Raw genomic sequence first — 24481 nt, 5'->3', positions numbered from 1 at the left:
CTAAGTAAATTCTGACAGATTTGAAATTATTTATAACACATTAAATAACAGAATTCAAGAATATGTACTTTTTATATTAATTCATATTTTTTGATGTTCAAATTTTCCCATAAATATTATTTATATTCTTTTCTGTTTGATTTGCTATTGTGAATGCTGTTTCATACCTTTAATTTCCTATATGTTTTTCACTCCTGTGGTAGAGAACTGAACCACCATATACTGACCACACATTCAAAATGAATCTCCAATAAAGGGGTTGTTGCTGGAATCACAGTAAAGGTGCTTGGCCTCTAGCAGTTTGGGGCAACTAAACTTCATTTCTCACTGTTTCAACTTAAGGAAACAAGCTAGGACCTAACCTCTGGTCCAACCTCATTATATAAAAACAGAAATATCTTCTTGAGTTCTAAACATCCTGTTAGAGTTTCAAGGCATTATTACTTTTTATTCTTTTTTGTGTGTGTGTGAAGATTAGCCCTCAGCTAACATCCGACGCCAATCCTCCTCTTTTTGCTGAGAAAGGTTGACCCTGAGCTAACCTTACTCTACTTTATATGGGACGCCGCCACAGCATGGCTTGACAAGCGGTGCACTGGTCCGTGCCCAGGATCCAAACCGGTGAACCCCAGACTGCCGAAGCGGAGTGTGTGAACTTAACTGCTATGCCACCAGGCCAGCCCCAACTTTTTATTCTTACAATGATTAAATTTTGCCCCTTATTTTAGCAAAATACCTTAATCATTTTCTCTCGCAATACCAAAAGACGATAATTTAACAGTAAAATAAATGTTACTAGAAGACTATAACCACTTAAAAAATAAAAACCCTTTAAGTGTGTGTATACTGTAAAGCTGTAAATTTAAATATGTAAGTGTGTGTTGAAAAATAACTATGGAATAGATTAAGAAGAATAAGCATAATAAAAATAAGTATCATAATTTCATCAAAGAGCTAAAAATGAAATTAGTAACATGGCACAAAACAATATAATAATTTCTACAAAGAACATATTCAATTGGATGATAAGAATATAAACAAATCTAAATCACAATTTAGAAATCTGCATGATTAGGGCTGGTCCCGTGGCTTAGCAGTTGGGTGTGTGCGCTCCGCTGCTGGCGGCCCGGGTTCGGATCCCAGGTGCGCACCGACGCACCACTTCCCCAGCCATGCTGAGGCCGTGTCCCACATACAGCAACTAGAAGGATGTGCAGCTATGACATACAACTATCTACTGGGGCTTTGGGCGGAAAATGAATAAATAAATAAAAATTAAAAAAAAAAAAAAGAAATCTGCACGATTAGCCAGAAGGAATCCCAAAATATGCAGTCAAACAAAATAAAGAGCTAAGAAAGAGAAAAAATATCATAGAAGCAAATGGAAAAAAAATCACACCCCAACATATTGAAAATAATGAGGGGCCGGCCCTGTGGCTTGGAGGTTAAAGTTGCTGTGCTTTGCTTCGGTGGCCCAGCTTCAGTTTCTGCACGCCGACCTACACCACTCATTGGTAGCCATGCTGTGGCGGCAACCCACATACAAAATAGGGGAAGACTGGCACAGATGTTAGCTCAGGGCGAATCTTCCTCAAGCAAAAAAACAAAAAGGAAAAGAAAACAATGAGGGACAAAGAAATAAATTTGTCAAATTTGTCAAAGATAAAACTCAGACTTCTCAAAATAAAAGAAGTGCAGCATTAGAGACAATACCGTCAAAGTGCTAAAAGACTCAGAATAAAGCAAAAACCTTAGTACATGCTTTAAAAATGTTTCCACATAAAGAACAGCAGGATGAATATCTTGGAGGAGATATTCAAATGAGAAAAGATAATCAAGTCAGTAAGGTCCTAGAATAAGTATGGAAAGTAAGAGAAACAAAATGAGTTTTATTGTCATCCAAAAAAATGGATAAAAATGCATTCTTGACAGTATCAATGATTAATCTGGTATGCTTGGTGTTGCTCTAATACAAAATGACCATGAAATTATGCTACAATACTTGTTTCACAGGAAGTGGCCAGTAATAGTTACAAGTATAAAAATCACAAGTAATTTGGAACTCAAGGAAATACTTCTAAAAAGTCATAAGGTTATAAAGAATAAACAAAAGTCATTTTAACATAGAAGATTAGAGTAATTGCTCCAAAAGAGATTATGACGTTATAAAGCTACAATAAGAAAACCGGGTGATATTGGCACAGTGGCGTAGAAATAACGTTAAAAAAACGAATGTTAGAAACTACAGAGCTCAAGTGTGGATCTTGATTTGTGGCTGCAGTGGTGCTCAAGAACTCTAGAAATGACAGCTTTTAAATAAATTGTTCTGTGGCAATGGTCTATCTAAATGGCAAAATATAAATTTAGACTTCTAGACCTCCACTTTAAATGATGCAGAAAAGTAATTTCAGCTGGGTAGGCTTAGCTGGGAAGACAACAATTATATCTCCCACAATAGAAAACAAAACATTTGTAGCACACATTTCTCAAATCAAAGATAAAAAGCATCGCAATAAAGACATATAATAAATCCAACTACATTAAAATAAAAGGCTCCTATTATCATAATTTATTATAAAAAATGATATGGCAAACTACACAATTGAAAAAAAAATTTGAAACCTCTATAACTGTTAAAGTTAGTATATAAATAAGTAAACGATATAAAAATTTTAACAAGTTAATGCCCCAAAAAAAATCAACTCAAAAAGAGTTCAAAGAGCTTGTGTAGTACATAAGAATTCCAGATGGCAAACAAACACTTTTTTGAAAATGCAAATTTAGGGCCAGCCCGGTGGCACAAGCAGTTAAGCATGCGTCCAGGGTTCTCGGGTTCAGATCTCAGGGGGCACATGGATGCACTGCTTGTCAAGCCATGCTGTGGCGGTGTCCCACATAAAGTGGAAGAAGATGGGCACGGATGTTAGCCCACGGCCAGTCTTCCTCAGCAACAAGAGGAGGACTGGCGTTGGATGTTAGCTCAGGGCTGGTCCTCCTCACGGGGGGAAAAAAATGCAAATTTAATCTTAATGGTAATCAAGAAAATGCAAATTAAAACAAAACTATCACATTGGTAAAACTTAGTAAGGCTACTAACATCGCCAACTGTAGAAATTAGTAAATATTATGAACTACTAGTGGGTGTATAGACTGCTAAAATTTTGGGAAAATAGTTTGGCATTACAAAGTAAATTTAAACCTTTGACTACTTGTGGGGGAGAAATTCCTGTCTTTAACATATATGGTAGACAAATGTGTGCTTATATACGCCAGAACACACAGCAGGTATAGCTACAATAGCAATGTTTATACATGCAGAAAACATAAAGAAAAGCCTTGAACAGGAGAATAAAGGTATTTTATTCCTAAATCCAAACAACAGAATACCGCGCAAAAGATGAACCGGATAGACATGAAAAACCCGGGTAAGATCACAATATATTGTGCAAATGAGGTAAAACACATCATAATCCTGACCACATGCTCCCATTCAGGGAAAGCTTAAAAACAGGCGAAACTACGTTCGTCGAATATTTCCCACATACGTGGTAAAACTACCAAGCAAGGAAATGCTTACTGGAAACATAGCATACTTGTTCTGGAAGGACTGCACAGGTGGCTTCTAGGGTCCTATTTGTATCCCATTTCTGGACCCGGGCAGTAAACAGACACTAATTTTAGGGTGGTTTTTCCACCGCACGCGTTAAGTTCTGTGCGGTTTTCTTCACGCGTCATATTTCAAAATTCGGAAGACAGAAATGATTGGGGTAAGCAAATATGAACATGAAAGCGACACCGGTAAGAACAATATCAAATCTCGAATTTTAATGCGAAACAGGAAGAGTCGGGTGAGGGCCGGGAGGGCGCAGCATTTACCTGAATCCGAGCGGCCGCCACCACCGCAGTCTGTCAGAGGAGCGGGGCCGGGAGACGCGGGCGAGCGGGGCGGGGGGCCAGGCACCGCCGCCCGCAGCCGGACCCCGCGACCGGGGCAGCCTGGGTGACGGCTCAGGGCAGGGGACGCAGCGCTCTCCTGGTCCCGTCACCCCAGACCCCCCAGCAACCCGAAACCTCCGACCGGTGGACAGAACCGGTTTACAAAATGTCACCCAAGGACGACGCCGGAAGGCCCGCCCAGACGCCGTCCGCTCGCACGGAGACGCCTCTCCCGAGCCTTCCTTGGCCCAGCGCTGCCGACGCACGCCGCAGTGCCTTCCGGGTAATGTAGTTCCCACAGCGCCACCGACCCCGGCAACCCGAGGCGCTCCGGATCTCCGGTTAGTGTCCCGCCAGCACTGTTGTGGGTGCGGGGAAGGGGTGTCTGGAGGCTCTGAGGACCGCGCGGGGGTTTCACTGTTCTTAAAGGGGACGCACCCACATTTCCGTGGACTGTAGTTTGCACTGATCACAGAAATGTACGGAAACATGTTATTTCAGATGTTCCCCAAAGCTACAAACCAAATGGGGACACGATACCATATTGTCATTCAGACATAAAGTGCATCCTCCCATAGCTGGGATCTAATAAATATTCTCTTATTCCTCTTCAATACACGCAGACTGAAGCTTTAGAATCAATTGTATGAGTTGCACTGTTAGGTCAGTGTGAAGAAAGCAAAGCCTCCAGGCTGGGCCGTGGTGCGCAAGGCCGAGGAGGGATGCGGGGCAGACTGAGACAGGTGGGCAATGAGCTGAGTCTCTGGTTCCCTCAGAAAAAACGTAGAGCCAGTGATTGTGTCTGACTCAAGGACCGACATATTTCTTACTCCAAACTCCATATCCTGATATGTATTCTTTTTTAAAAGCTAAGACCTGTCTGAAAAGAGTGACTTACCACATGCCATTTTCTGCTAGGACAGTGACTCTGTGGTCACAGTCTGAGTGTATTTGGAAAGGGGGTATCTGAACCCTGAGACAAAGGATTGGATTACATGGTCTCCTTTCCTTGCTGGGAAACGTGAAAATGAGGAAAGGGAAACCTCATTTAAAATGGAGTAGGAAGGGGAAGCTCTCACGCACTACCACTCGCTGCTGCCTTTGGCCAACTGCACCAGAAAGAAGCTTACCTTACATCCCCAAACAGAAAGAAGCTTACTTTACTACAGCAGGTGAAGGAAGATTTTTCTCCTTGCCCAGCAACAACTCAGCCAATGAGAAATCACCACACACAGCCAATGAGACACTGTCACAACCCTGGATCTCCCTCTCTTCCGATGGACTTTTGTTGGAAACAGCCTCTCCCAACTCCCTCCTTTCCTCTCTAAAAGCAAGCCCCTCTCCTTTGTTCTCCAGACTTGCCTATGGTTCACCATAGTTTGCATGACCTGAATTGCACTTCCTCCGGTATTCCTGAATATACTCTTTTGGCTGGCAAAATAACTCCCTATTTTATTTTTACATTTGACAGAAGTAAATACAATTTCACCTGCAATTGCACTGACAATGCATGGGGAGTTGAGATTATCTCAGAAAAATATTTGTGAAATGTTGAAATTGCTGAAATCAATGATTATTTAGTTATTCAAAGTTGGTGGCCAAAATAGCTCCTGGCCACGTCAACAAGGTTAGGATCTCTGAAGTTTGAAGGAACACTGAAGCCTGAGAAGTAACAGACTGAAGCTGAGCACGTGTTTACACAGGAAACTGGCTAGCATGAGGTTATGGCTTCCTAAATTGTGATTATTTATTTATTTAAATCATTTTTTGAGTACACTGAGCAATACCAGCCTGCAGGGAGATCTAAAGAGAGCAGACAGCTTTGCCGGATGCTAAAAAGAACAGGGCATCTGTGGTATATTTATTCCCTCCTTAATAAATACTCATTAAATGCCGACTGCATTCCAGTTGCAATTGTGGCTGCATGCGACACATGTGGATCCAAAGAGTCCAAGACCCCTGCCCTCATGAGGTCATCATTCTAGTCAAAGGAGATGGACAATGAATATTAATGACAACATAGTCAATTACGTAATATTTTTACATATGATGAGTAAAAATATTCAAAACAAAATAGAAAGGGTGCTAGTAAATGGAGAATTATATTTTTGCAACTTAAAAAATGTTTTCAATAGATTATTAAGGGAACACCTCATTAGTAAGAACGCATTTGAGCAAAAATTGAAGGAGTGAAGGTCTGATCCTTGTGGCTATCTTGGGGAATTAGTTCCAGGCAGAGAAAGTCAGAACAAAGACACTAAATTCAGATCATGTTTGTTCCCTTCCAGTAAACTAAGTTCAACCAGGTGAGTGAGCACGAGAGTAGAAAGAGATGCGCTGAGGGATGTTCTAGGGGCCAGACACGTAGGCAGGGCAGGCCATTTTGAAGAGTTTTCATTTTGCTCTAAGTGAATTGGGGAGCTGTGACAAGGATCTGAACAGAACGGAACCTATGTTGTTAATGAATTACTGTGACTATTGTGCTGAGAACTGTTAGAAGCTGGGAGACCATTTATAAGACTATTACAAAAATCTAGGTGAGTGGGATGGTCGCTCTGATTAGGGTCAGCCTCTTTTTATGTTATGTATATTTTACCACAATAAGAAAATAATTAACAATAAAAAAATGCTGTAAGAATTTTTACAACACACAGACATACACTGAAGGCACTGTTAGGAAAAGTATTCAAATAAGAGTAAAACCTAAAAGATGCTTTAGTAGAAACTCGTGTAGGAGGTAGATGATTCATAAATTTTTGTTGATAACCACCTCATGCGTAACTGAACTTTAAGTTCCTTAGCTCACTCCACTCTCCTACTTTAAACTCTCTCACACAGGCAATTGTCAGAATTTAAAAGCACCTTTCCTGTTTATAGACAAGAAAGTTCTAACACATGACACAGATCCTCACTTACCCTTGGAAAATTAGATGCTATATCTTTGATTATGACAGAATAGCCAAAGGGAGAGCAACAAATTTCCCCAATCCCATATGACAATTTATAGCCTTCTGTAGTTTTTCAGGGGGACACACACCCTATCTGATAGGTTCTATCTCCCTTGGTGTTAATCTATTTGCTTCAGTAGAACCCACTAACAGGTTCCTGCCTGTACAACTATGGTTTGAGGGCAACAGCCTAGGGAGGCTACAGGAATCCATAAAACCTCTGGATTAGTTGCTCTGGCCCTGACAATGGCTACAGGACATACACAATGTAGTCCCAAGGAGTTCTGTACAACTTCAGCCCACATCGTCATAGTTACTGGGACATTTATGGATACTCCTTTGGAAGGGGCTCATCCACTCTACTTTGCTGCAGTCTCTCCCACTTCCAATAATCCAACAAGTTTCAGTACAGAATATGGTTCCCATCCTGGGCCTTATTAAGTCTTACACCCCTGGACACATAACTACATTTTTTACTTCAGGACACATGGCTCCCAGGGAGGTCAGGGGAGATAGATATCCTCAGCAATGCCAGGAATATGGGACACCCTCTGAGTACAAACGACCCAACTCATTCTGCTGCTAAACACAACGACAAGTGTCAAGGCAACTGCCCCATCCTCAAGCTGACTGCAGAACCACAAATAACCTTTGCATCCAGGGCACAAAATTTGGGCCAGAAGTCCTATCAACTTTCCCAGATCTCGTGCAGCAATGCAAATTGAGCCAAATCTGAACTGAGAGCTGTTCTTTATCCTCCTATCTCCTCTAAAACACAAATAGACGGCCCAACAAAACCCATTCACCCTTTCATTCTGGCAGAGTCTAATTCTGTTCTCACCCACAGAACACAGTGAGTAGAAGCCAAAGAGCAAATGTAGCTTAAACAATAGCTTAAACAATAAGACCTTTATTACCACAAAAACCACTGGGGTGAAGGAGAGTGGCTGCAAAAACGCATCACAAACATCACGAGACAATAATGCCTCTGAAGAAGGGAAACCTCTGTAAGCTGCCAGCCAAAGCCAGCTGGAGTCCTCTTGTCCAAAGCTGGGTGATGTCCACACCCAAACCGGTCAGGGGGGAGGGAATGAGGCCTTGCCAAAGGGCTCAAAAGACTGGTGCATACTCCAGATAAAGCGAGGGAGCACAGCAACCTGCTCTTCCTGACCATTTTATAGACTAGAGTGACACACACTGTGGCTCCCCGGTGGAGGAGGATGGCTTCTGTAAGACACTGGTAGTGACAGAACTCCATCAAGGGCCCCAGGCAGGTCTGAAAGTGCAAAGCAGTTCACGAAAGCTTCCCACATACCTGGCACTTAGTGTGAATCTCCCTAGTGTGGATGTTTGGATATATGAGGTGCAGTTTCTAGCTGATACCTCCCTCCTAGAGGCTAATCTTCAGAGCTTTGCTCTGTTGAGTTATGCTGACAACGGCACATTGTCCGCATTCCTAAGGTCTACCTCCAGTGGGAACTTCCTGGTGCTGAATGAGGACAGGCTAATGGCTGAAGACTTTCCCACATCCACTGCACTCACAGTACCCTTCCCAGTGTGTAGCTGTTTTATAAGATTTAAAGGTTCTTTTGATGGTGGTCACAACACAATGCCACTTGAATAGATGAAAGGCAAAACTCTTCCTAACTTACATCTAGGAACAAGAGTTCAGGCAGGACCCAACAGGAGGCTGTAGTGAGAGACAGGGTAATAGCAAGCTGGAGGTGCAGGGGGCAGCTTATGTATAGCAAGCTCAGTTTCTCAGGGTCCCTGGGGATTGAACGATTTAAATAATTTCTCACACGGGGCATAGGGGCTGTGTCTAGTTTTCTGGTCCCTGGTCCTGGGGTGATTAGGACTGTCATAGAGTGGCCCTGAGTGTGAGACCCCTATAAGGGAAATGTTTGGGATGTAGAATTAATCAGCTACTCCAAAAAGGGGAAACTAATTGGCCTCTTGCCAGGGCTTCAAAACTGAGTTAAGATGGTATTTTTTTAAAACTATATATCAAAATACTGTGCTACTAGCATAAGACACACACATACCTCAATGGAATAGTACTGAGAGCACACAAATAAACTCTCACATATACGGTCAAATTATTTTTCACATGGGTGTAAAAGAGTTCAGTAGGGAGAGGACAGTCATTTAACAAACGGCACAGGGAAAACGGAAGATCCACATGCAAAAGAATGAAGGTGGACAGCACCCTACACCATTATACAAAAATAGACTCAAAATGGATTGAAGACCTAAACATAAGATCTAAAACTAAGTAACTTAGAAGAAAACAGAGAGAAAGCTTCCTGACATTGGACTTGGCAATTATTTCCTGGATATATAGCACATACAACAAAAGTAAAAATTGACAAATTGAACTATATCAAAATCAAAATCTTCTGTGCAAAGAAAACAATCAACAGAGTGAAAATGCAACATACGGAAAGAGAGAAAATATTTGCAAATATCTAATGGGAGTTTATATCCAGAATACATAAAGAACTCATACAACTCAAAAATAAAAAAACAAATAACCCAATTGAAAAATGGGCTTGAGGGCCAGCCCCGCTGGCCTAGTCGTTAAGTTCAGCGCGCTCCGCTTTGGCAGCCCAGGTTCAGTTCCCAGGCATGAACCTACACCACTGTTAGAGGCCATGCTGTACTGGCAGCCCACATACTAAAAAATAGAGGAAGATCAGCATGGATGTTAGCTCAGGGCAAATCTTCCTCAGCAGGAAAAAAAAAAAAAGACAAAAAACATATGAAAACATGCTCAACACCACTAATCATTAGAGAAATACAAATCAAAACCACAATGAGATACACCCCTAGAATAGCTACTATCAAAGGAACAAAAAGTGTTGACAAGGACAAAGAGAAACTGGAAACCTCATGCACAGTTAGTGGAATGTACAATGGTGCCACCGTTATGGGAAACAGTTCCTCAAAAAATTAAAAATGGCATTACCATATGATCCAGCAATTTCACATCTTGGGATATACACAAAAAGAACTGAAAGGAAGTCATCAAAGAAATAGTTGTACACTCATACCCAGAGAAGCATTATTCACAACAGCCAAAAGGTAGAAGCAACCCAAGTGTCCATGGGCAGATGAATGGATAAAGAAAAAGTGGCATCAACATACAAGGAAACATGATTAAGCCTTAAAATGGAAGGAAATTCAGACACAAGCTACAACATGGATGAACCGTGAGGATATTATGCAATATGAAATAAGCCAGTCACAAAAAGAGAAAAACTTTATGTTTCTTCTTCTCTGAGGGACCTAGAGTGGTCAAATTCATAAAGACACAAAATAAAATGGTGGCTGCAAGGGGTTAGGGGAAGGCGAGAACGTTGAGTTAAGAAAGTTTTACAAGATGAAGAGAGTTATGGATATCTGTTGCACAATGAGAATGGACTTAACATTACTGAACTGTACACTTAAAACGTTAAGATGGTAAATTTTATGTGATGTGTATTTTACCACAACTAAAAAACAAACAGACCCGTATTACAGTAGTTTCCGGTGCTAATTCAGAACAGATTTTTGGCTAAAATTTTTCCCATTTGCCATACTCACAAGTTCTTTCCCTGGTGCTGAATGAGGTGGGAGTTTTGGCTAAAGACTCCCACATTCCTTGCACTCACTCATAAGGCCTTTAGCCAGTGTGAATGCTCTGATGTCTAAGTCAGGAGCTGTAAAGGATTTCAAACATTCCCTGCACTCACGATGCCTTTACCCAGCATGAATTCTCTGAAGTTTAATGAGGTTGGATTGTACCTAAATAATTCCCCCACATTAGCTGCACTCATCAAGGCTTTCCTCCAGTGTGGATTTTCTGGTGACCAATGAGGTGAGACTTTCTAACAAAGGCCTTGCTTTTTGTCGAACTCATAAAGCCTTTGCCTGGTGTAAATTCTCTGCGGTTCAATAAGGCAAGATATTTGTATAAAGAATTTGCAACATTGGGGCCGGCCCCATGGTGTAGCGGTTAAGTGCAGGTGCTCTGCTGCTGGTGGCCCGGCTTTGGATCCTGGGTGTGCACCAATGCACCGCTTGTCAGGCCATGCTGTGGCGGCGTCCCATATAAAGTCGAGGAAGATGGGCACGGATGTTAGCCCAGGGCCAGTATTCCTCAGCAAAAAGAGGAGGATTGGCATGGATCTTATCTCAGAGCTGATCTTCCTCACAAAAAAAAAAAAAAAAGAATTCCCCACATTGATGGTGCTCATAAAGCCTGTCTTCAGTGTGGATTTTCTGGTGATGAACCAGGCAGGACTTAGAAAAAAGGCCTTCCCACATTCATTGTACCCATAAGGAATTTTTCCAATATGAATTCATGTCTAATGAGTGTGGAGCTGTAGCTAACCATTTTCCCAAGTTTACTGCAATCATAATTGCTTTTTTCCAGTGAAATTTCTCTGAAAATGAATGAAGTTGGAGTTGTACCTAATGAATTCCCCACATGCACTGTCCTCATAACCTTTCTCCATTGTCAATTCTCATGTCTAATAAGGTTGGATCGGTGCCTAAAGGACTTGCCACATTTGCTGCACTCCTAAGGCTTTTTCCCAGTGTGGATTTTGTGATACTGAGCGAGGCAGGACTTTCTAATGAAGGCCTTTCCACATTTGCTGCACTCATAAGGCCAGATATTTGTGTCAAGACATTCCCACATACACAGTACCCAAAAAGTCTATCTTCAGTGTGAATTTTCTGGTGCTAAATGAGGTGGGACTTTCTGATGAAGGCCTTTCCCTACTCACTGCACTCATAAGGCCTTTCTTCAGTGTGGATTTTCTGGTGTTCAACAAGTTTATGTTTGAGGACAAAGGCTTTCCTACACTCACTACACACATAAGGCAGTGACCCATATCACAGGGATTAAGCAACACCAAAGAGCGACAAAGCTGTGATAACTACAGAGTGGCAGCTGAAATTGGTGCTAATGCCTTAAATTTTGATCACATCTCTCAGTCAAGCTAAGTCTAATCAAAAGGGGGGCACTATTAAAAAGAAATCCATAGGCCCAAAATGGTGTCACTGTGCTAAAGCCCATGATTCCAAACCTAGATTTAATACCTAAGCTAATTGCAGTTTTGACCTTCCCCAGAAGTATAATCTTAATCAACTAGTCTGGAATTTTCTGGTCAGTACCAATGAGGTAATCTGTACAGTGGGCCCCCTCCATACCGACAGCAGAAGAGGCAATCTGCATGATAAAACCTATGCTGTGCCCGCACCCTCACCCCCACCCCAGAGATGTCCTGGCCCAAAATAACCCTTTCTTTTCTTTCACTAATAACTTCTTTGCCTCACCTTCCTTCCTAGAAAAACCTTACATTGTGTATAATTCCTCAGAGTATCTCTCTGCTTGCTACGAGATTCTGTCCAATTATGAATCATTGAATAAATCCAATTATATCTTCAAATTTACTTGGTTGATTTTGTCTTTTTACCAAACCTTACACTTAAATATGGTTAAGATTGTAAAATTTGTTACATGTATTTTACTACAAATTAAAAAAAACAACCCTGCATAACAGTACTTCCTGGTGCTAAATCAGAACAGAGTTTTCTTTGAAAAAAAGTTTGCAATCCTCTTTGCTGTGAACTTCTCGGTGCCTAATGAGGTGAGAGTTTTGGCTAAAGCCTCTCCCACAGTTGACGCACTCATAAGGCTTTTCCCCAGTGTGAATTCTCCGATGTTTACTGAGGCTGGAGTAGTATCTAAAGACTTTCCCACACTCACTGCACTCATAAGGCTTTTCTCCAGTGTGAACCCTCTGATGAATGATGAGTGTGGACCTGTCCATAAAGAATTTCCCACATTCACTACATCCATAAGTTTTTTCTTTAGTGTGAACATTCTGGTGCCGAATAAGGTGGGAGTTTTGGCTAAAGAGCCTACCACATACGCTGCACTCATAAGGCCTTTCTCCAGTATGATTTCTCCTATGTCTAATGTGATTTGAGTTGTGCCTAAAGACTTTCCCACATTCATTGCACTCATAAGGCCTCTCTCCAGTGTGAGCTTTCTGATGTTTCTCAAGTGTAGAGCTATACCTAAAGAATTTTCCACATTTGCTGCACTCAAAACGCCTTCCCCTGGTGTGGAGCTGTCCAAAAAACGTTTCCCACATACAATGCACTCAAATGACACTTCTCTAGTGTGAACTCTTTGATGTCTTTTGAGTGTGAAGGTGTACCTAAAGAATTTCCCACATTCGCTGCATTTATATGGCTTTTCCCCAGTGTGAATTCTCTGATGTTTACTGAGGCTGGAGTTGTATCTAAAGACTTTCCCACATTCACTGCACTTATAAGGCTTTCCTCCAGTGTGAACTCTCTGATGAATAATGGCTGTAGACCTGTCCATAAAGAATTTCCCACATTCACTACATTGATAAGTTTTTTCTCTGGTGTGAACACTTTGGTGCTGAATGAGGTGGGAGTTTTGGCTAAAGAGTCTACCATATATGCTGCACTCATAAGGCCTTTCTCCAGTGTGAGCTTTCTGATGTCTCTCAAGTGTGGAGCTGTACCTAAAGAATTTCCCACATTTGCTGCATTTATATGGCTTTTCTCCAGTATGAACTCTCTGATGAATAATGAATGTGGAGTTGTCATTAATGCATTTTCCACACTGGTTGCACTCATAAGGCATTGGCCTAGTGTGATTTCTCTGGTGTTCTATGAGGCCAGACCTTTGTGTAAAGAATCCTCCACATTCAAGGTGCTCATAAAGCCTTTTTTCATTATGGATTTTCTGGTGCTGAACCAGGTGGAACCTTATAATAAAGGTCCTGCCACATTTGCTGCACTTATAAGGCCTTTCTCCAGTGTGGATTTTCTGGTGCTCAACAATTATATGTTTGTGGCGAAAGGCTTTCCCACATTCATCGCACTTGTAACCATTCTGTCCACTTTCAAAGGTCCCCCTGCCCTCAGTATTCTTGTGTGGCTTCCTCTCACTATGAGAGAGCAGGGGCCGGAGAAGGCCTGTGCCGGTTGGGAAGTCCTTTCCATCTTCACTGCATGTCAAGGTCCTCCCTGTCATGTGAACACTGCACTTCTTCACAAATGAAGGCCTCCCCTCATCCCATCTGGATAGTTTCTTTCTACTCTGCTCCTTTTGGTACTGGGAAAGATTTGCCACATATGCATACATCTCTTGCTTGGGGTGTATTCCATCGTGCTCAGCCAGGCACAAAATGTCTTTCAAGAGTGTGCCACACATCTCACAAGAATGGGCCTTCTGGATGGACAGACCTGGCTTTGGAGTCCTGACCTGTGACACTCCTACAGAAACACCTTGCTCTGAAGGTGCCTCTTCATCCCGGGCTCCATGCCAACAACCTGTAAACAGAGAAATGCCGATGAAGGTAGCCCCATCAGAAACGTGTCAATACACCCACAAATAGGTCCACAGGACTGCTAACAGGCAAGGGAGACAAGAGGCAGTGAGAGGAGGGCCTACTGTGTGGAGCTGGGCCTGGGAAGCTCATGATAGGAGAGCCTTGACTACGGGGAAGGACACAAGGAAAGGGTACAGTGCAGGGAAGAGAGGCAGGGTCTCCAAGTCACTCTTCTGCAAATGGTTTTCAAAAAGGCCTGCTGGTGACTGATAAGCACTAAGTAGCGCTCAGAAATGTCTGATTGTGACATAGTAGCTGGTGTTCAGGGACTACTTAAAGATATGTGCAGGGCCGGCCCCGTGGCTTAGCGGTTAAGTGCGCACGCTCCGCTACTGGCAGCCCAGGTTTGGATCCCGGGCGCGCACCGACGCACCGCTTCTCCGGCCACGCTGAGGCCGCGTCCCACATACAGCAACTAGAAGGATGTACAACTATGACATACAACTATGGCATACAACTGGGGCTTTGGGGGGTAAAAAAAAAAAAAAAAAGGGAGGAAGATTGGCAATAGATGTTAGCTCAGAGCCAGTCTTCCTCAGCAAAAAGAGGAGGATTAGCACGGATGTTAGCTCAGGGCTGAGCTTCCTCACAAAAAAAAAAAAAAAAGAAAAGAAAAAAAGGATATGTGCAGATGTTACAACAGCTTAAGTGAAGGTCAGATGTTGAAAGCACTGCAAAGGGAGCAGTGGACGGGAATGGTGAGAGTCTGGGCCAGAAGCCAGAATCCAAATATCAATGGGAAAGAAAAGGTAGAAATGAGGTGTGACCATTGTCCCTGGCATCACATGATGGTGGACACAGGACAGATGCCCAGTGTGATTGGGACCCAGCTCTGACAGCTCACCATTTCCCAGCTCCCATGAACCAGAACCACATTCTTTTGAGCCTCTCTTTTTTTTGGTGAGGAAGATTAGCCCTGAGCTAACATCTGTGCCCATCTTCCTCTATTTTCTCTATGTGGGATGCCGCCACAGCATGGCTTGATGAGCAGCGTGTAGGTCCGCACCCAGGATCCAAACCTGCAAACCCCAGGCCGCTGAAGTGGAGCGCGCGAAGTTAACCACTACGCCACTGAGCCGGCCCCTTGAGCCTCTCCTGATGTTGCAGAAGTAATGTCCACCATGTCAGGCACCTGGGGCCCTCCTTATTGCTCAAGGTGAGCAACTACCTGGGCCTGGAAGAGGCCAGTCCTAGGGGAAAGACAGGGAAAGGGAGTGGCCAACATAAACCGAGTCACCCACCTCATGACATCCCCACATTCTAAAGTTACAAGAACTTCAGTGGACGGTCCTTAAAAAAAACAATCCCCACAAGTAGTGACCAGGTCAGTACCTGAAATTACTGGCACAGGCAGGCCCCAAAGTATGTCAGCAAGAGGGAGGAGGAAGGCCTGGGACACAGAGGTTCCAAGCATTGGAACAGAGTCACCCAGCCAGGGACAGGCAAGGTCAGTGGGATTGCTCAGACACAACTTCAAGATTTCTGACTCCTGAGCCCTCTCTTGCAAGGGCTCAGAGCAGCAGGGAAGGGGCTGCGTGGGGAAGAGCGGGTAGAGTGCACACAGTCCAGCCCTGGCACCAATAACACACACGCCAGGAAACCAGGAAAGGAAGTGATACCCAAGGTCTCATTGCAGGAAAGAACAGAGTCCAGCCCAGGACACTGGGGTGAGTGTGAGGGCCTTACCTATGGAGGACAAAAGTGTAAAGTTCTCCAGCATCACATCAAGGTACAAGCTTCTCTGAGCCTCAACAAGGAGGCCCCACTCCTCCTGGGAGAAATATATAGTCACGTCCTCAAAGACCACATGGCCCTGTAAAAACGGGGACAGTTCAGTCCATGAGCAGCTTCTTGTTCTGTGTTTTCTTCAATTCTGTATTTGTCTATTTGCCATTCATCAATTACAGGGCCCAACTAACAGCCACATTTGTTTATAGCTCCCCTACGATTCAGAGTCCACTGTCTGAACCACCTCCTTAACTAAGTCTCACACATCAAGTCAACTTTTCCTCTGCCCTAAATCAACTCAGGGCCAGGTATCAGACAACTAGGGACAGCCCCTAAACTGGAAGACCTGGCAGAATTGTGCAAACCAGACAATCCTAAGCTCTTCACCTTACTCTCTTCATCTTTTCCAAGGCAACCCCAATAAAAAAACTCTGGCCTAGGTTTCCCCTCGCTCCTTCTTCTGCCTCCTGACCAAATCCAGTGCTTTCTAACGTGGCCCTGTGTGACGTGGCATTCACTGTACACTCAGCAAATATTGGTCTCTCTGTGTTGTCACTTACCCATTCAAGTCCATAAATTAAAATCCTATGGGTACAATCATTCATACACTTCTCTCAGGATCTCAGTCTTTCCCCCACACATGCATGCCTCCCTCACTCTCCTCCTCAACTTCCCAATGTGGAAGAGTTACCAGGTCCTGGTGGCACCAGTGCCTGCTCTCTCCTCATTTCCACCAACCACTGCGTCCAGCACACAGTAAAAACCCGTGAGGAGGGGGCAGCAAAGTACCACTTAGCTCAGGATTGGCATGCAGGGCCCCACCTCTCTCCTGCCAGCCAATTTCCCTCGGGTCCCCAGATCTTGCCTCCCAGACAACCAAACTCAGTCTCGTCATTCTCCCTTAAGTGCCCAGTGCCAGGGCCCTGGGCCAACCATGCACACATCTCCTCACCTCCACATCACTCATTGGACTCATCTCCCTCATGACTCTGACTCCTCCAATTCCACCAAAATCCCCAGGCCCACACCATAGGCCTTTCTTTGGCCTTCCAACATGCCAGTCTGCACATGGAACCCAGGCAGTGCATGACAAATGCAACCAGCACCCTAATCTGCCCTAGTCTTGCCCCAGAAAGCCAAAGTCCCCAGCAGCAGAGAGCACCAAGCCCTCATTTGAAGGTCTCCTCACGTAACCCTGCTTCTTGCTTTAACTCAGCCACAAAAACCTCTGTGAGGACCTCAAGGTTTTTGGCCTCTCCTGCTTCTGCACTGCACACGCTGTTTCCTAAGTGGTCTTTTCTCTCCACCTGACCCTCACGCAAAGCCCCAGACTAGCAATACTTCTAGCTGATCCCATTTTCCCCTTAACTAATCTACCAGCCTGAATGAAACAATCCAGGCAAGGGTCACCACAAAACCTTGCTGAGTCCATAGAGGTGTAAAAAGCCCTGCTCTGACCTCACTGACATCTCACTTTCTTTGTGGAGACACCTCGGCATCCGTCTCATGTCCTGTCTCCTCACAAGGCTTTCTGACTCTCTCCCCTCCTCCTGGTAGGCACCTCCCCACAAACAATCACTGTGCTTCCTCAGCTATGTTTGTGACGCCCACCACCACCATCCAGGTGCCCAGTGGAGACACAGATTTGGCCCCCTCCTTCCCCTACCTTGTCCCTAATGGCACCACCACCATAACATAAAGACGCCCTTCTGAAATCCAAACCACAGCTTCACTGGGGTCCCCACCCCAACCACTATATTGTGGCTGTCTCCAACCTGGACACCTCCACTGAACTCCAGATCTGTAGGTCCAACTGCCGACTGGACACGTCCACTCGGAATCTCTGGAACATCTGTGACATGGCCAAAACCTGATTCCTCATATTTCCTCTGAACATTCCTTCTACTGTTGACTTCCTACATCCTAATTGATAGAATATCCATTCTTCCAAACAAGGCCAAAAACCTTGGGGCTGTCCCTAATTCTCCACTTCCATCTCATCTCCCAGCTCCCTCACTCTCTATATCAGAAAATGTGGGCAGCTCTGTGTAAAACACAACCAAAAGCCAACCCTTCCTCCCAAGTGCACAGCCACCAATCTTGTCCCACCACCACCAGCACTCACCTGCTCTGGGGAAGTAACTTCCTCATAGGTCAACCTCGCTCTCACTTCACCCCCATAGTCTATGCTCCACTCTGTAGCCAGAAGGGATTTGTTAAAATATGGATCAGATCACATTACTCCTCTGCTCCAAACCTTCCCTAGCTCCCACCGTCCTCAGATTAGAGGCCCAGAACCTAAGGCTATCATTCTTGGCCTGATCCCTGCATGCCCCGACCTCCTGCCCCACCAACTCGCTCCCTATCTTATCAGATATACCAGGAAGTTGCAGTTTCCTAAACATCCCAATTAAGTCTCACCTGCAAGTATTTGAACATTCTGCATCCTGTGCCCAGGATGCATGTTACATCTTTCCCTGTCAGTTGTCAGAAATGGAACTGATCCCTATAACCCAGGACTGAGCTTAGGACCCCTGACTTTGTGGAACCACAGGGTCTTCAGACCCAAGAGACGGAGAATAGGTGACAAGTCTCAGAACATCGCCATTCCCTATACTGGGACGCCTAAACCATCAGGTGATAATTGGGGTGGGTGAGAGCCTGGGACACCCTCTACTCATTTGTGCAGGGTCCATAACCATTTCTGCCACCACCATAGGACCCTGTGGAAAGAGGGAGATAGAAGAAATGGGTAACTATGGAAGGATCTTATAAGCTCGGCTGGGCCACCAGCCTTGTCTTGCCCTGGAGCAAAGCAATCTCAGCCTGATGGTCTAAACCGAGTTCCTCAGACCTCAGTGCTGCCTCTTAGTAGCTGTGTGATTCTGGAGAACGGGAACCTCCCTGAGCATCCGTGCCCTCATCTGCAAAATGAGAATAAGAATAGTTTCAACTCTTGGGGCTGACAGTGATATCAAACATAAGTAGTATACACTATGTATCAGCTGTTACTGTCCACACAATGGTTTTGTGTATGTTTTCAGTGCAAACGAAGTGGGAGTGTTTTGAAAATGTGGCCATGCATTTTTCCCACTTTTTAAGGTTTTAAGAGGATATAATACATAAAACTTTACACGGTAAGCAAATACAAGTAAATAAACACACAGACCAATTATGAAGTGTTTGGATAAATATAACTAATTCAATATGTTCATCTTTTTTTGTGTGTGTGTGAGGAAGATCAGCCCTGAGCTAACATCCATGCCGATCCTCCTCTTTTTTTTGCTGAGGAAGACCGGCTCTGAGCTAACATCTATTGCCAATCCTCCTCCTTTTTCTCCCCAAAGCCCCAGTAGATAGCTGCATGTCATAATTGCACATCCTCCTAGTTGCTGTATGTGGGACGCCGCCTCAGCATGGCCGGACAAGTGGTGCGTCGGTGCGCGCCCAGGATCTGAACCTGGGCCGCCAGCAGCGAAGCGCGTGCACTTAACCGCTAAGCCATGGGGCCGGCCCCAATACGTTCATCTCTAACTGCCTGCCTATGTGTACATATTTAGACGGATATTGGTTCAAGAGTGGTTAAATCCATAACTGTTTCATATATGCTTAACTTAAGGAGTCACAGGGAGGCACTGAGCAGGCAGGTCAGCTACTAGTCCTTTCAGCAACCAGCCTGCCTGCAACATAATCCTCTGAAGGGAACTTGCAGGCAGCCCTTGACTGGACAATGGATCACCCCTCTCACTTTGAGGGCAGGAGGTGAGGCAGCAGTGCCCTCATCTGGGACCCAGCTGCTCCACTAACCTCGTTGACCTTTGCTTTGTTCCACAGGGAGTAGTCTTGAGGGTCTGTTTAGCCTACAGGGGGGAGAATCTACGATACCAACTCACACCTCAATCTCCATCCCAGGTCAGCTCCTTACCCCATCTGGACCTCCCCTTCTACAAACACAGGCCAGAATTCATCCTACACCAGGACTGCTACTCTATGAAGGAGTTACAGGGATGCACACCTACCTGTGCCCTACCCTCCAGTCTCAGCCCCCCCACCTCACCACACAGCCCATCTGAAATAACAACCTTAAGACTCTCCTCTTCTTCAGTCTTCTTCAGGCTATGACCTGGTCCAGTCCACACTCTCCAACCTTTTGAAAGCCCCAGACCAGCCAACACCCCTGCCTCCAGACTTTTATGTCCATCTACCCATGTGATGTCTCCATCTTCTGACATCTCCATCTTGAGACAACAAGTCCAACTCCAAGTCCAACAACTCATAATCTTCTCCCTGAATCCTGTTCACTGCACTGTCTTCCTCATCTCCGTTCCTTACATGTTCAGGTAAAAAAATCTGGGATGGTCTTTACTCTCTACTTTTGCTCACAGTCATATTTGATGCAGCAGGAAATCCTGTCAACTCTATCTTTCTGATCTATCCAATATCTTGTCACATCTCTCCTCTACTGCCACCACTCTGGTCCAGCCCCTACCATAACTCTTCTGGAGTCTATCGCTGTGTCCTCCTCACCAGTCTCCCTGCCTCCATTTCCCATCCACTTTTTAACAACTTTAAACTTCAAATCTGGATCTGCCCCTAAATTAGGTTCCTGGACCCAATTCCAATATGTGCATGGGAGGAGCTCTCCACATACCACCAAGCAATTCTCAGACACCAGCAAGGTGTCCAAGAATTCAACTCAATTCTGACACTCTCTATCGGGAATAGCATCAGATTCCACGGGGTAAGGGTGCAGTCCTACAAGACTGCCCTCTCGCCCACTTCAGGTGCCAGTTGCAAGCCCAAGTGGTTACCTGTGCTTCTAACCCACAGGCTCACGTTGAAGGTTCCAACGATACCCTCCTTGGCAACTCAATTCAGACACCAGTCGCAAGCCCAGGTTGTTACCTATACTTCTGACTGACTGTAAATCAAAAGTTCTAAAGACCCCTCCTCAGGCTAGACTAATCTGCCAGAGCGGCTCACAGAACTCAGAGAAACATTTTACTTTCTAGATTACCAGCTTATTATAAAAGATTTTAACTCAAAAACAGCCAGATGGAAGAGATGCATAGGGCAAGGTATGGGGAAAAGGCATGGAGCGTCCATGCCATCTCCAGGCTGCTGCTCTCCCCAAATCTCCAGTGTTTACCAACACGGAAGCACACGGAACCCTGTCCCTTTGGGTTTTTATGCAAGCTTCACTACATAGGAAGACTAATTAAATCATTGGCATTCGGCCATTGCTTCAACCTCCAGCCCCTCTGCCCAAATCCGGAGGTGAGGTGGAGGCAACTCAAAGTTTCAACCTTCTTTCACATGGTTGGTCCTCCTGGCAACCAGCTCCCATCCTTAGCTGCTTTCCAAAAATCACCTCATTCACATAACAAGACACCTTTATCACTCTCAACACTCAGGAAATTCCAAGGGTTTGGGGACATGAATGACCAAATACATGTTTCTTATAAAACACAATATCGCAGCCTCTCTCTTCCTCACTCCCCTCACAACCTCCCATGGCTTCCAGCTGCTCAGGTTGCCACTGCAGACGAGACTCCTCCTCACCCTCTGTTCCCTGGGGACAAGACACCCCCAGGCGCCCCAAGGCTGCGACTCAGGAGCACCTGCAGGCCTCGGCCCAGGCCGCCCTGAGGGAACTCCCTCCAGCCCTCAGCACACCGGCTCAAACCGGGACCGCACACCCGCCGGCCCCTGTTCCGGACTCAGAGGCCGCGCCCCTCAATGCGGGCTTTAGCGCTCGGAGGCGGGAGTCGGGCCGGGGAAGCCGGGGGCGCAGCACCCACCTCAGGCGAGTTCATCGGCGCGGCCTCCGCCACCGACCTGGGGGAAAGGCGGGGCCGGGAGCAAGGCCGCCGCGTCCCCACCCGGCTCTGTCGGGCCTCACAGCCGCCTCGCTGCAGCGGGGACAACGTCTCTTCTCGAACTTTCCCGCTCCCGTCTCCTTGGTCCTGCCCCAGAGCTCCACGAGCCTGGGACGCGGAAAACAGACCACAGCGTATGCCAACCGCCACCACCAACAGGACGCCGCCGGGAGTACCGCCCTCACCTGCGCGTCGGTAGTAATCGGCTCTATGGTAAGCTTTCATTGGCTCAGCTCGCAGCCATCGCTTGGCGCACAGCCTTCTGGGTAGTGTAGTCTCCCTCCCACCCCACCCCCACCCCCCCACCCCCCCACCCACCCCCCTCAGCTACCCACTCCATCCGGGGCGAAGGTCCTGCCTGACTTTCTGGATAAAGCCGAAGGGACAACGTGAGGGGCGCTGGGAAATGGAGTTCCCGGACTCCTAGGATGCAGGGAGGCTTCGCTGGTTCTTAAAAGGGACGTAGATTTCCCCGGAGTGCAGTCTAGGACAAGTACCAGAAAGAAAGATCTGTTTTTACAGACTGAAGCACGAGAAATTCCCAAAGGCTACACAACTGAACGGACGCACCAAACCATAATGACACTCGGCGTCCACTCATAGCCGTCAGCTATCTTGTTGCTTGTCAAATACATGTAGACTGAAGTTTTGGAGGCTGTTTTATAAACCTTCAGCAATGCTTGCTCAGGGACAAGAAAGAAAAGACCCCAGACAGGGTATGTGGGGGAGTTGGAGGAGGACTATCTTTCCTGCCTAGGTAATCAACGATTGTGTTCCGATCTATTGAGCAACACTTTTCTTGAGATAATATTTATTACCCCATATCTGAGATATTTTCCAGAGTAAATGGAACACAGACAGTAACTACAAGGAATTTTATAAACAAATACTATAAAACAAGGAACTGTTAAGGAGAGGCAAACTACCAGGGAATTATGATTAAAGAAAGAGGTATGAAACTTAGTTATAATTTCTCTCAGATACACAACAAATAATTTTTATAATCAGTATGTCCCATGCAATATTTTTCTTTTATCTCAGTGTGCGTATGCATAGGGAATAAGATATAATTCAAATTTTACTGGATATTATTTACTAAATCTGGCAAGCCTACTTTTCCACATTATTATACCTACTAAACCACTCAAATAATTTCTGCTACTCATCCCCTCAATGGTAAGTTCTGCTTGTTGGTAGGCCTTTGTTCTTAAGGGAGAAAGCTTCCACCAGAAGAAAAATATTATTAAACTTGAAATGGAACATGAGACTGCATGGTCGTTTTGGGCTCCCCATGCCACTTAGGCAAAAAAGGAAATTCTCTACTGCCTCGGGTGATTATGATTACTCTTTATTACCAAGAGGAAGTTAAGTTGCTGCTCACATTGGGAAGCCTGGAGCACTAGGTCTGGAATCGGGGGATTCTCTGAGGAATGTGTTACTAAGTTCATGTCCAAAAATAAACCTGCAGCAACACAATGAAGGCAAGACCCCTTGGAGAGTTAGACCCGCCTGATTTTTTTTTTAAATAATTTTATTTATTTATTTATTTTTTCCCCCAAAGCCCCAGTAGATAGTTGTATGTGATAGCTGCACATCCTCCTAGTTGCTGTATGTGGGACGCGGCCTCAGCATGGCCGGAGAAGCAGTGCGTCGGTGCGCGCCCGGGATCCGAACCCAGGCCGCCAGCAGCGGAGCGCACGCACTTAACCGCTAAGCCACGGGGCCGGCCCGAGACCCCCCTGATTTTGAATTTTTGTTTCACCCACCAGATTAAAAAAATCAAAAGGAAACAAAAAATCCTCTGCCAAGCTGAAGGTCTGGCAGAGGCAAAGGGGTAGGATGGGTGATGGAAAACGAATGGAAATTAAACTACTGCTCAACATGTGACCAGGTAAGAAAACAAGAAATATCACTACTGTGGATATTTTCTTCCTTGTTTAGGTGTGAGAGATTGACGATACAAATAGACAATGGCCACGCCAAATTTAAACTAGAACTCTAACCCACAATCTGCACCAACCTGTCAAAATAGCCAACCTGGTATCTATAATACCTAGTCCAGGAAGTCAGATTACTATCTCCAGCAACCAGACCAGGAAGCCAAACAATAACCTATGTAATGGTTAGCACAAAACATCCAGGACTTGATTAATAACTGACAGCTTCCCTAATTTTGCCCGCACTTCCAACTTAGGACCAACTGGAGAAAGACAAATTTGCACCATTAACCAATCACATAGGATTCCCACTTCTACCTAGCCCCCCTACAACTGCCGCATGATAGCCCTCAATCAGGGCACACCAGATACCTTGACTTTAATCCACTTCTCTGCCCACCTTTGAATCTTTCCCAAATGCAAGTGATGGTGCCTGACTCCCTTGCTACAGCAAGCTCTGAAGAAATAGGCTTTGCTCATTCTCATTTGAGTATTCTCTTCCACAGTTATCTATGTTTGAAATCCAATAATGCCACTATTGATCATGTTTCTCATTATGAAGTTTCAATGGACAAAAGAATGATATAAGTTGGATGTGACCACTATAGAAGCTATGCTACAATGTATCA

At 45.0% G+C, this 24481-nt stretch overlaps 1 protein-coding gene across 1 annotated transcript in view; it reads right to left on the bottom strand.

Annotated features, from left to right (window-relative positions):
* The window catches only part of LOC131397498 (zinc finger protein 773-like), a 30752-nt gene extending 8684 nt beyond the window's left edge, over positions 1-22068 (bottom strand). The window contains exons 1-3 of the mRNA XM_058530468.1: positions 21838-22068; positions 15995-16121; positions 14182-14249 (exon numbers count right to left, since the gene is read on the bottom strand). Of these exons, the coding sequence (XP_058386451.1) occupies positions 14182-14249; positions 15995-16121; positions 21838-21852 (210 nt within the window). The 5' untranslated portion in view covers positions 21853-22068. The remainder of the gene's footprint in view (positions 1-14181; positions 14250-15994; positions 16122-21837) is intronic.
* Positions 22069-24481: the final 2413 nt, after the last annotated feature.

Source organism: Diceros bicornis, chromosome 34 (genome assembly GCF_020826845.1).
Source record: "Diceros bicornis minor isolate mBicDic1 chromosome 34, mDicBic1.mat.cur, whole genome shotgun sequence".
Classification (NCBI taxonomy): domain Eukaryota; kingdom Metazoa; phylum Chordata; class Mammalia; order Perissodactyla; family Rhinocerotidae; genus Diceros; species Diceros bicornis.
The sequence above is the reverse complement of the archived record's forward strand: the minus strand, read 5'-3'. Positions and strand labels throughout refer to the sequence as shown.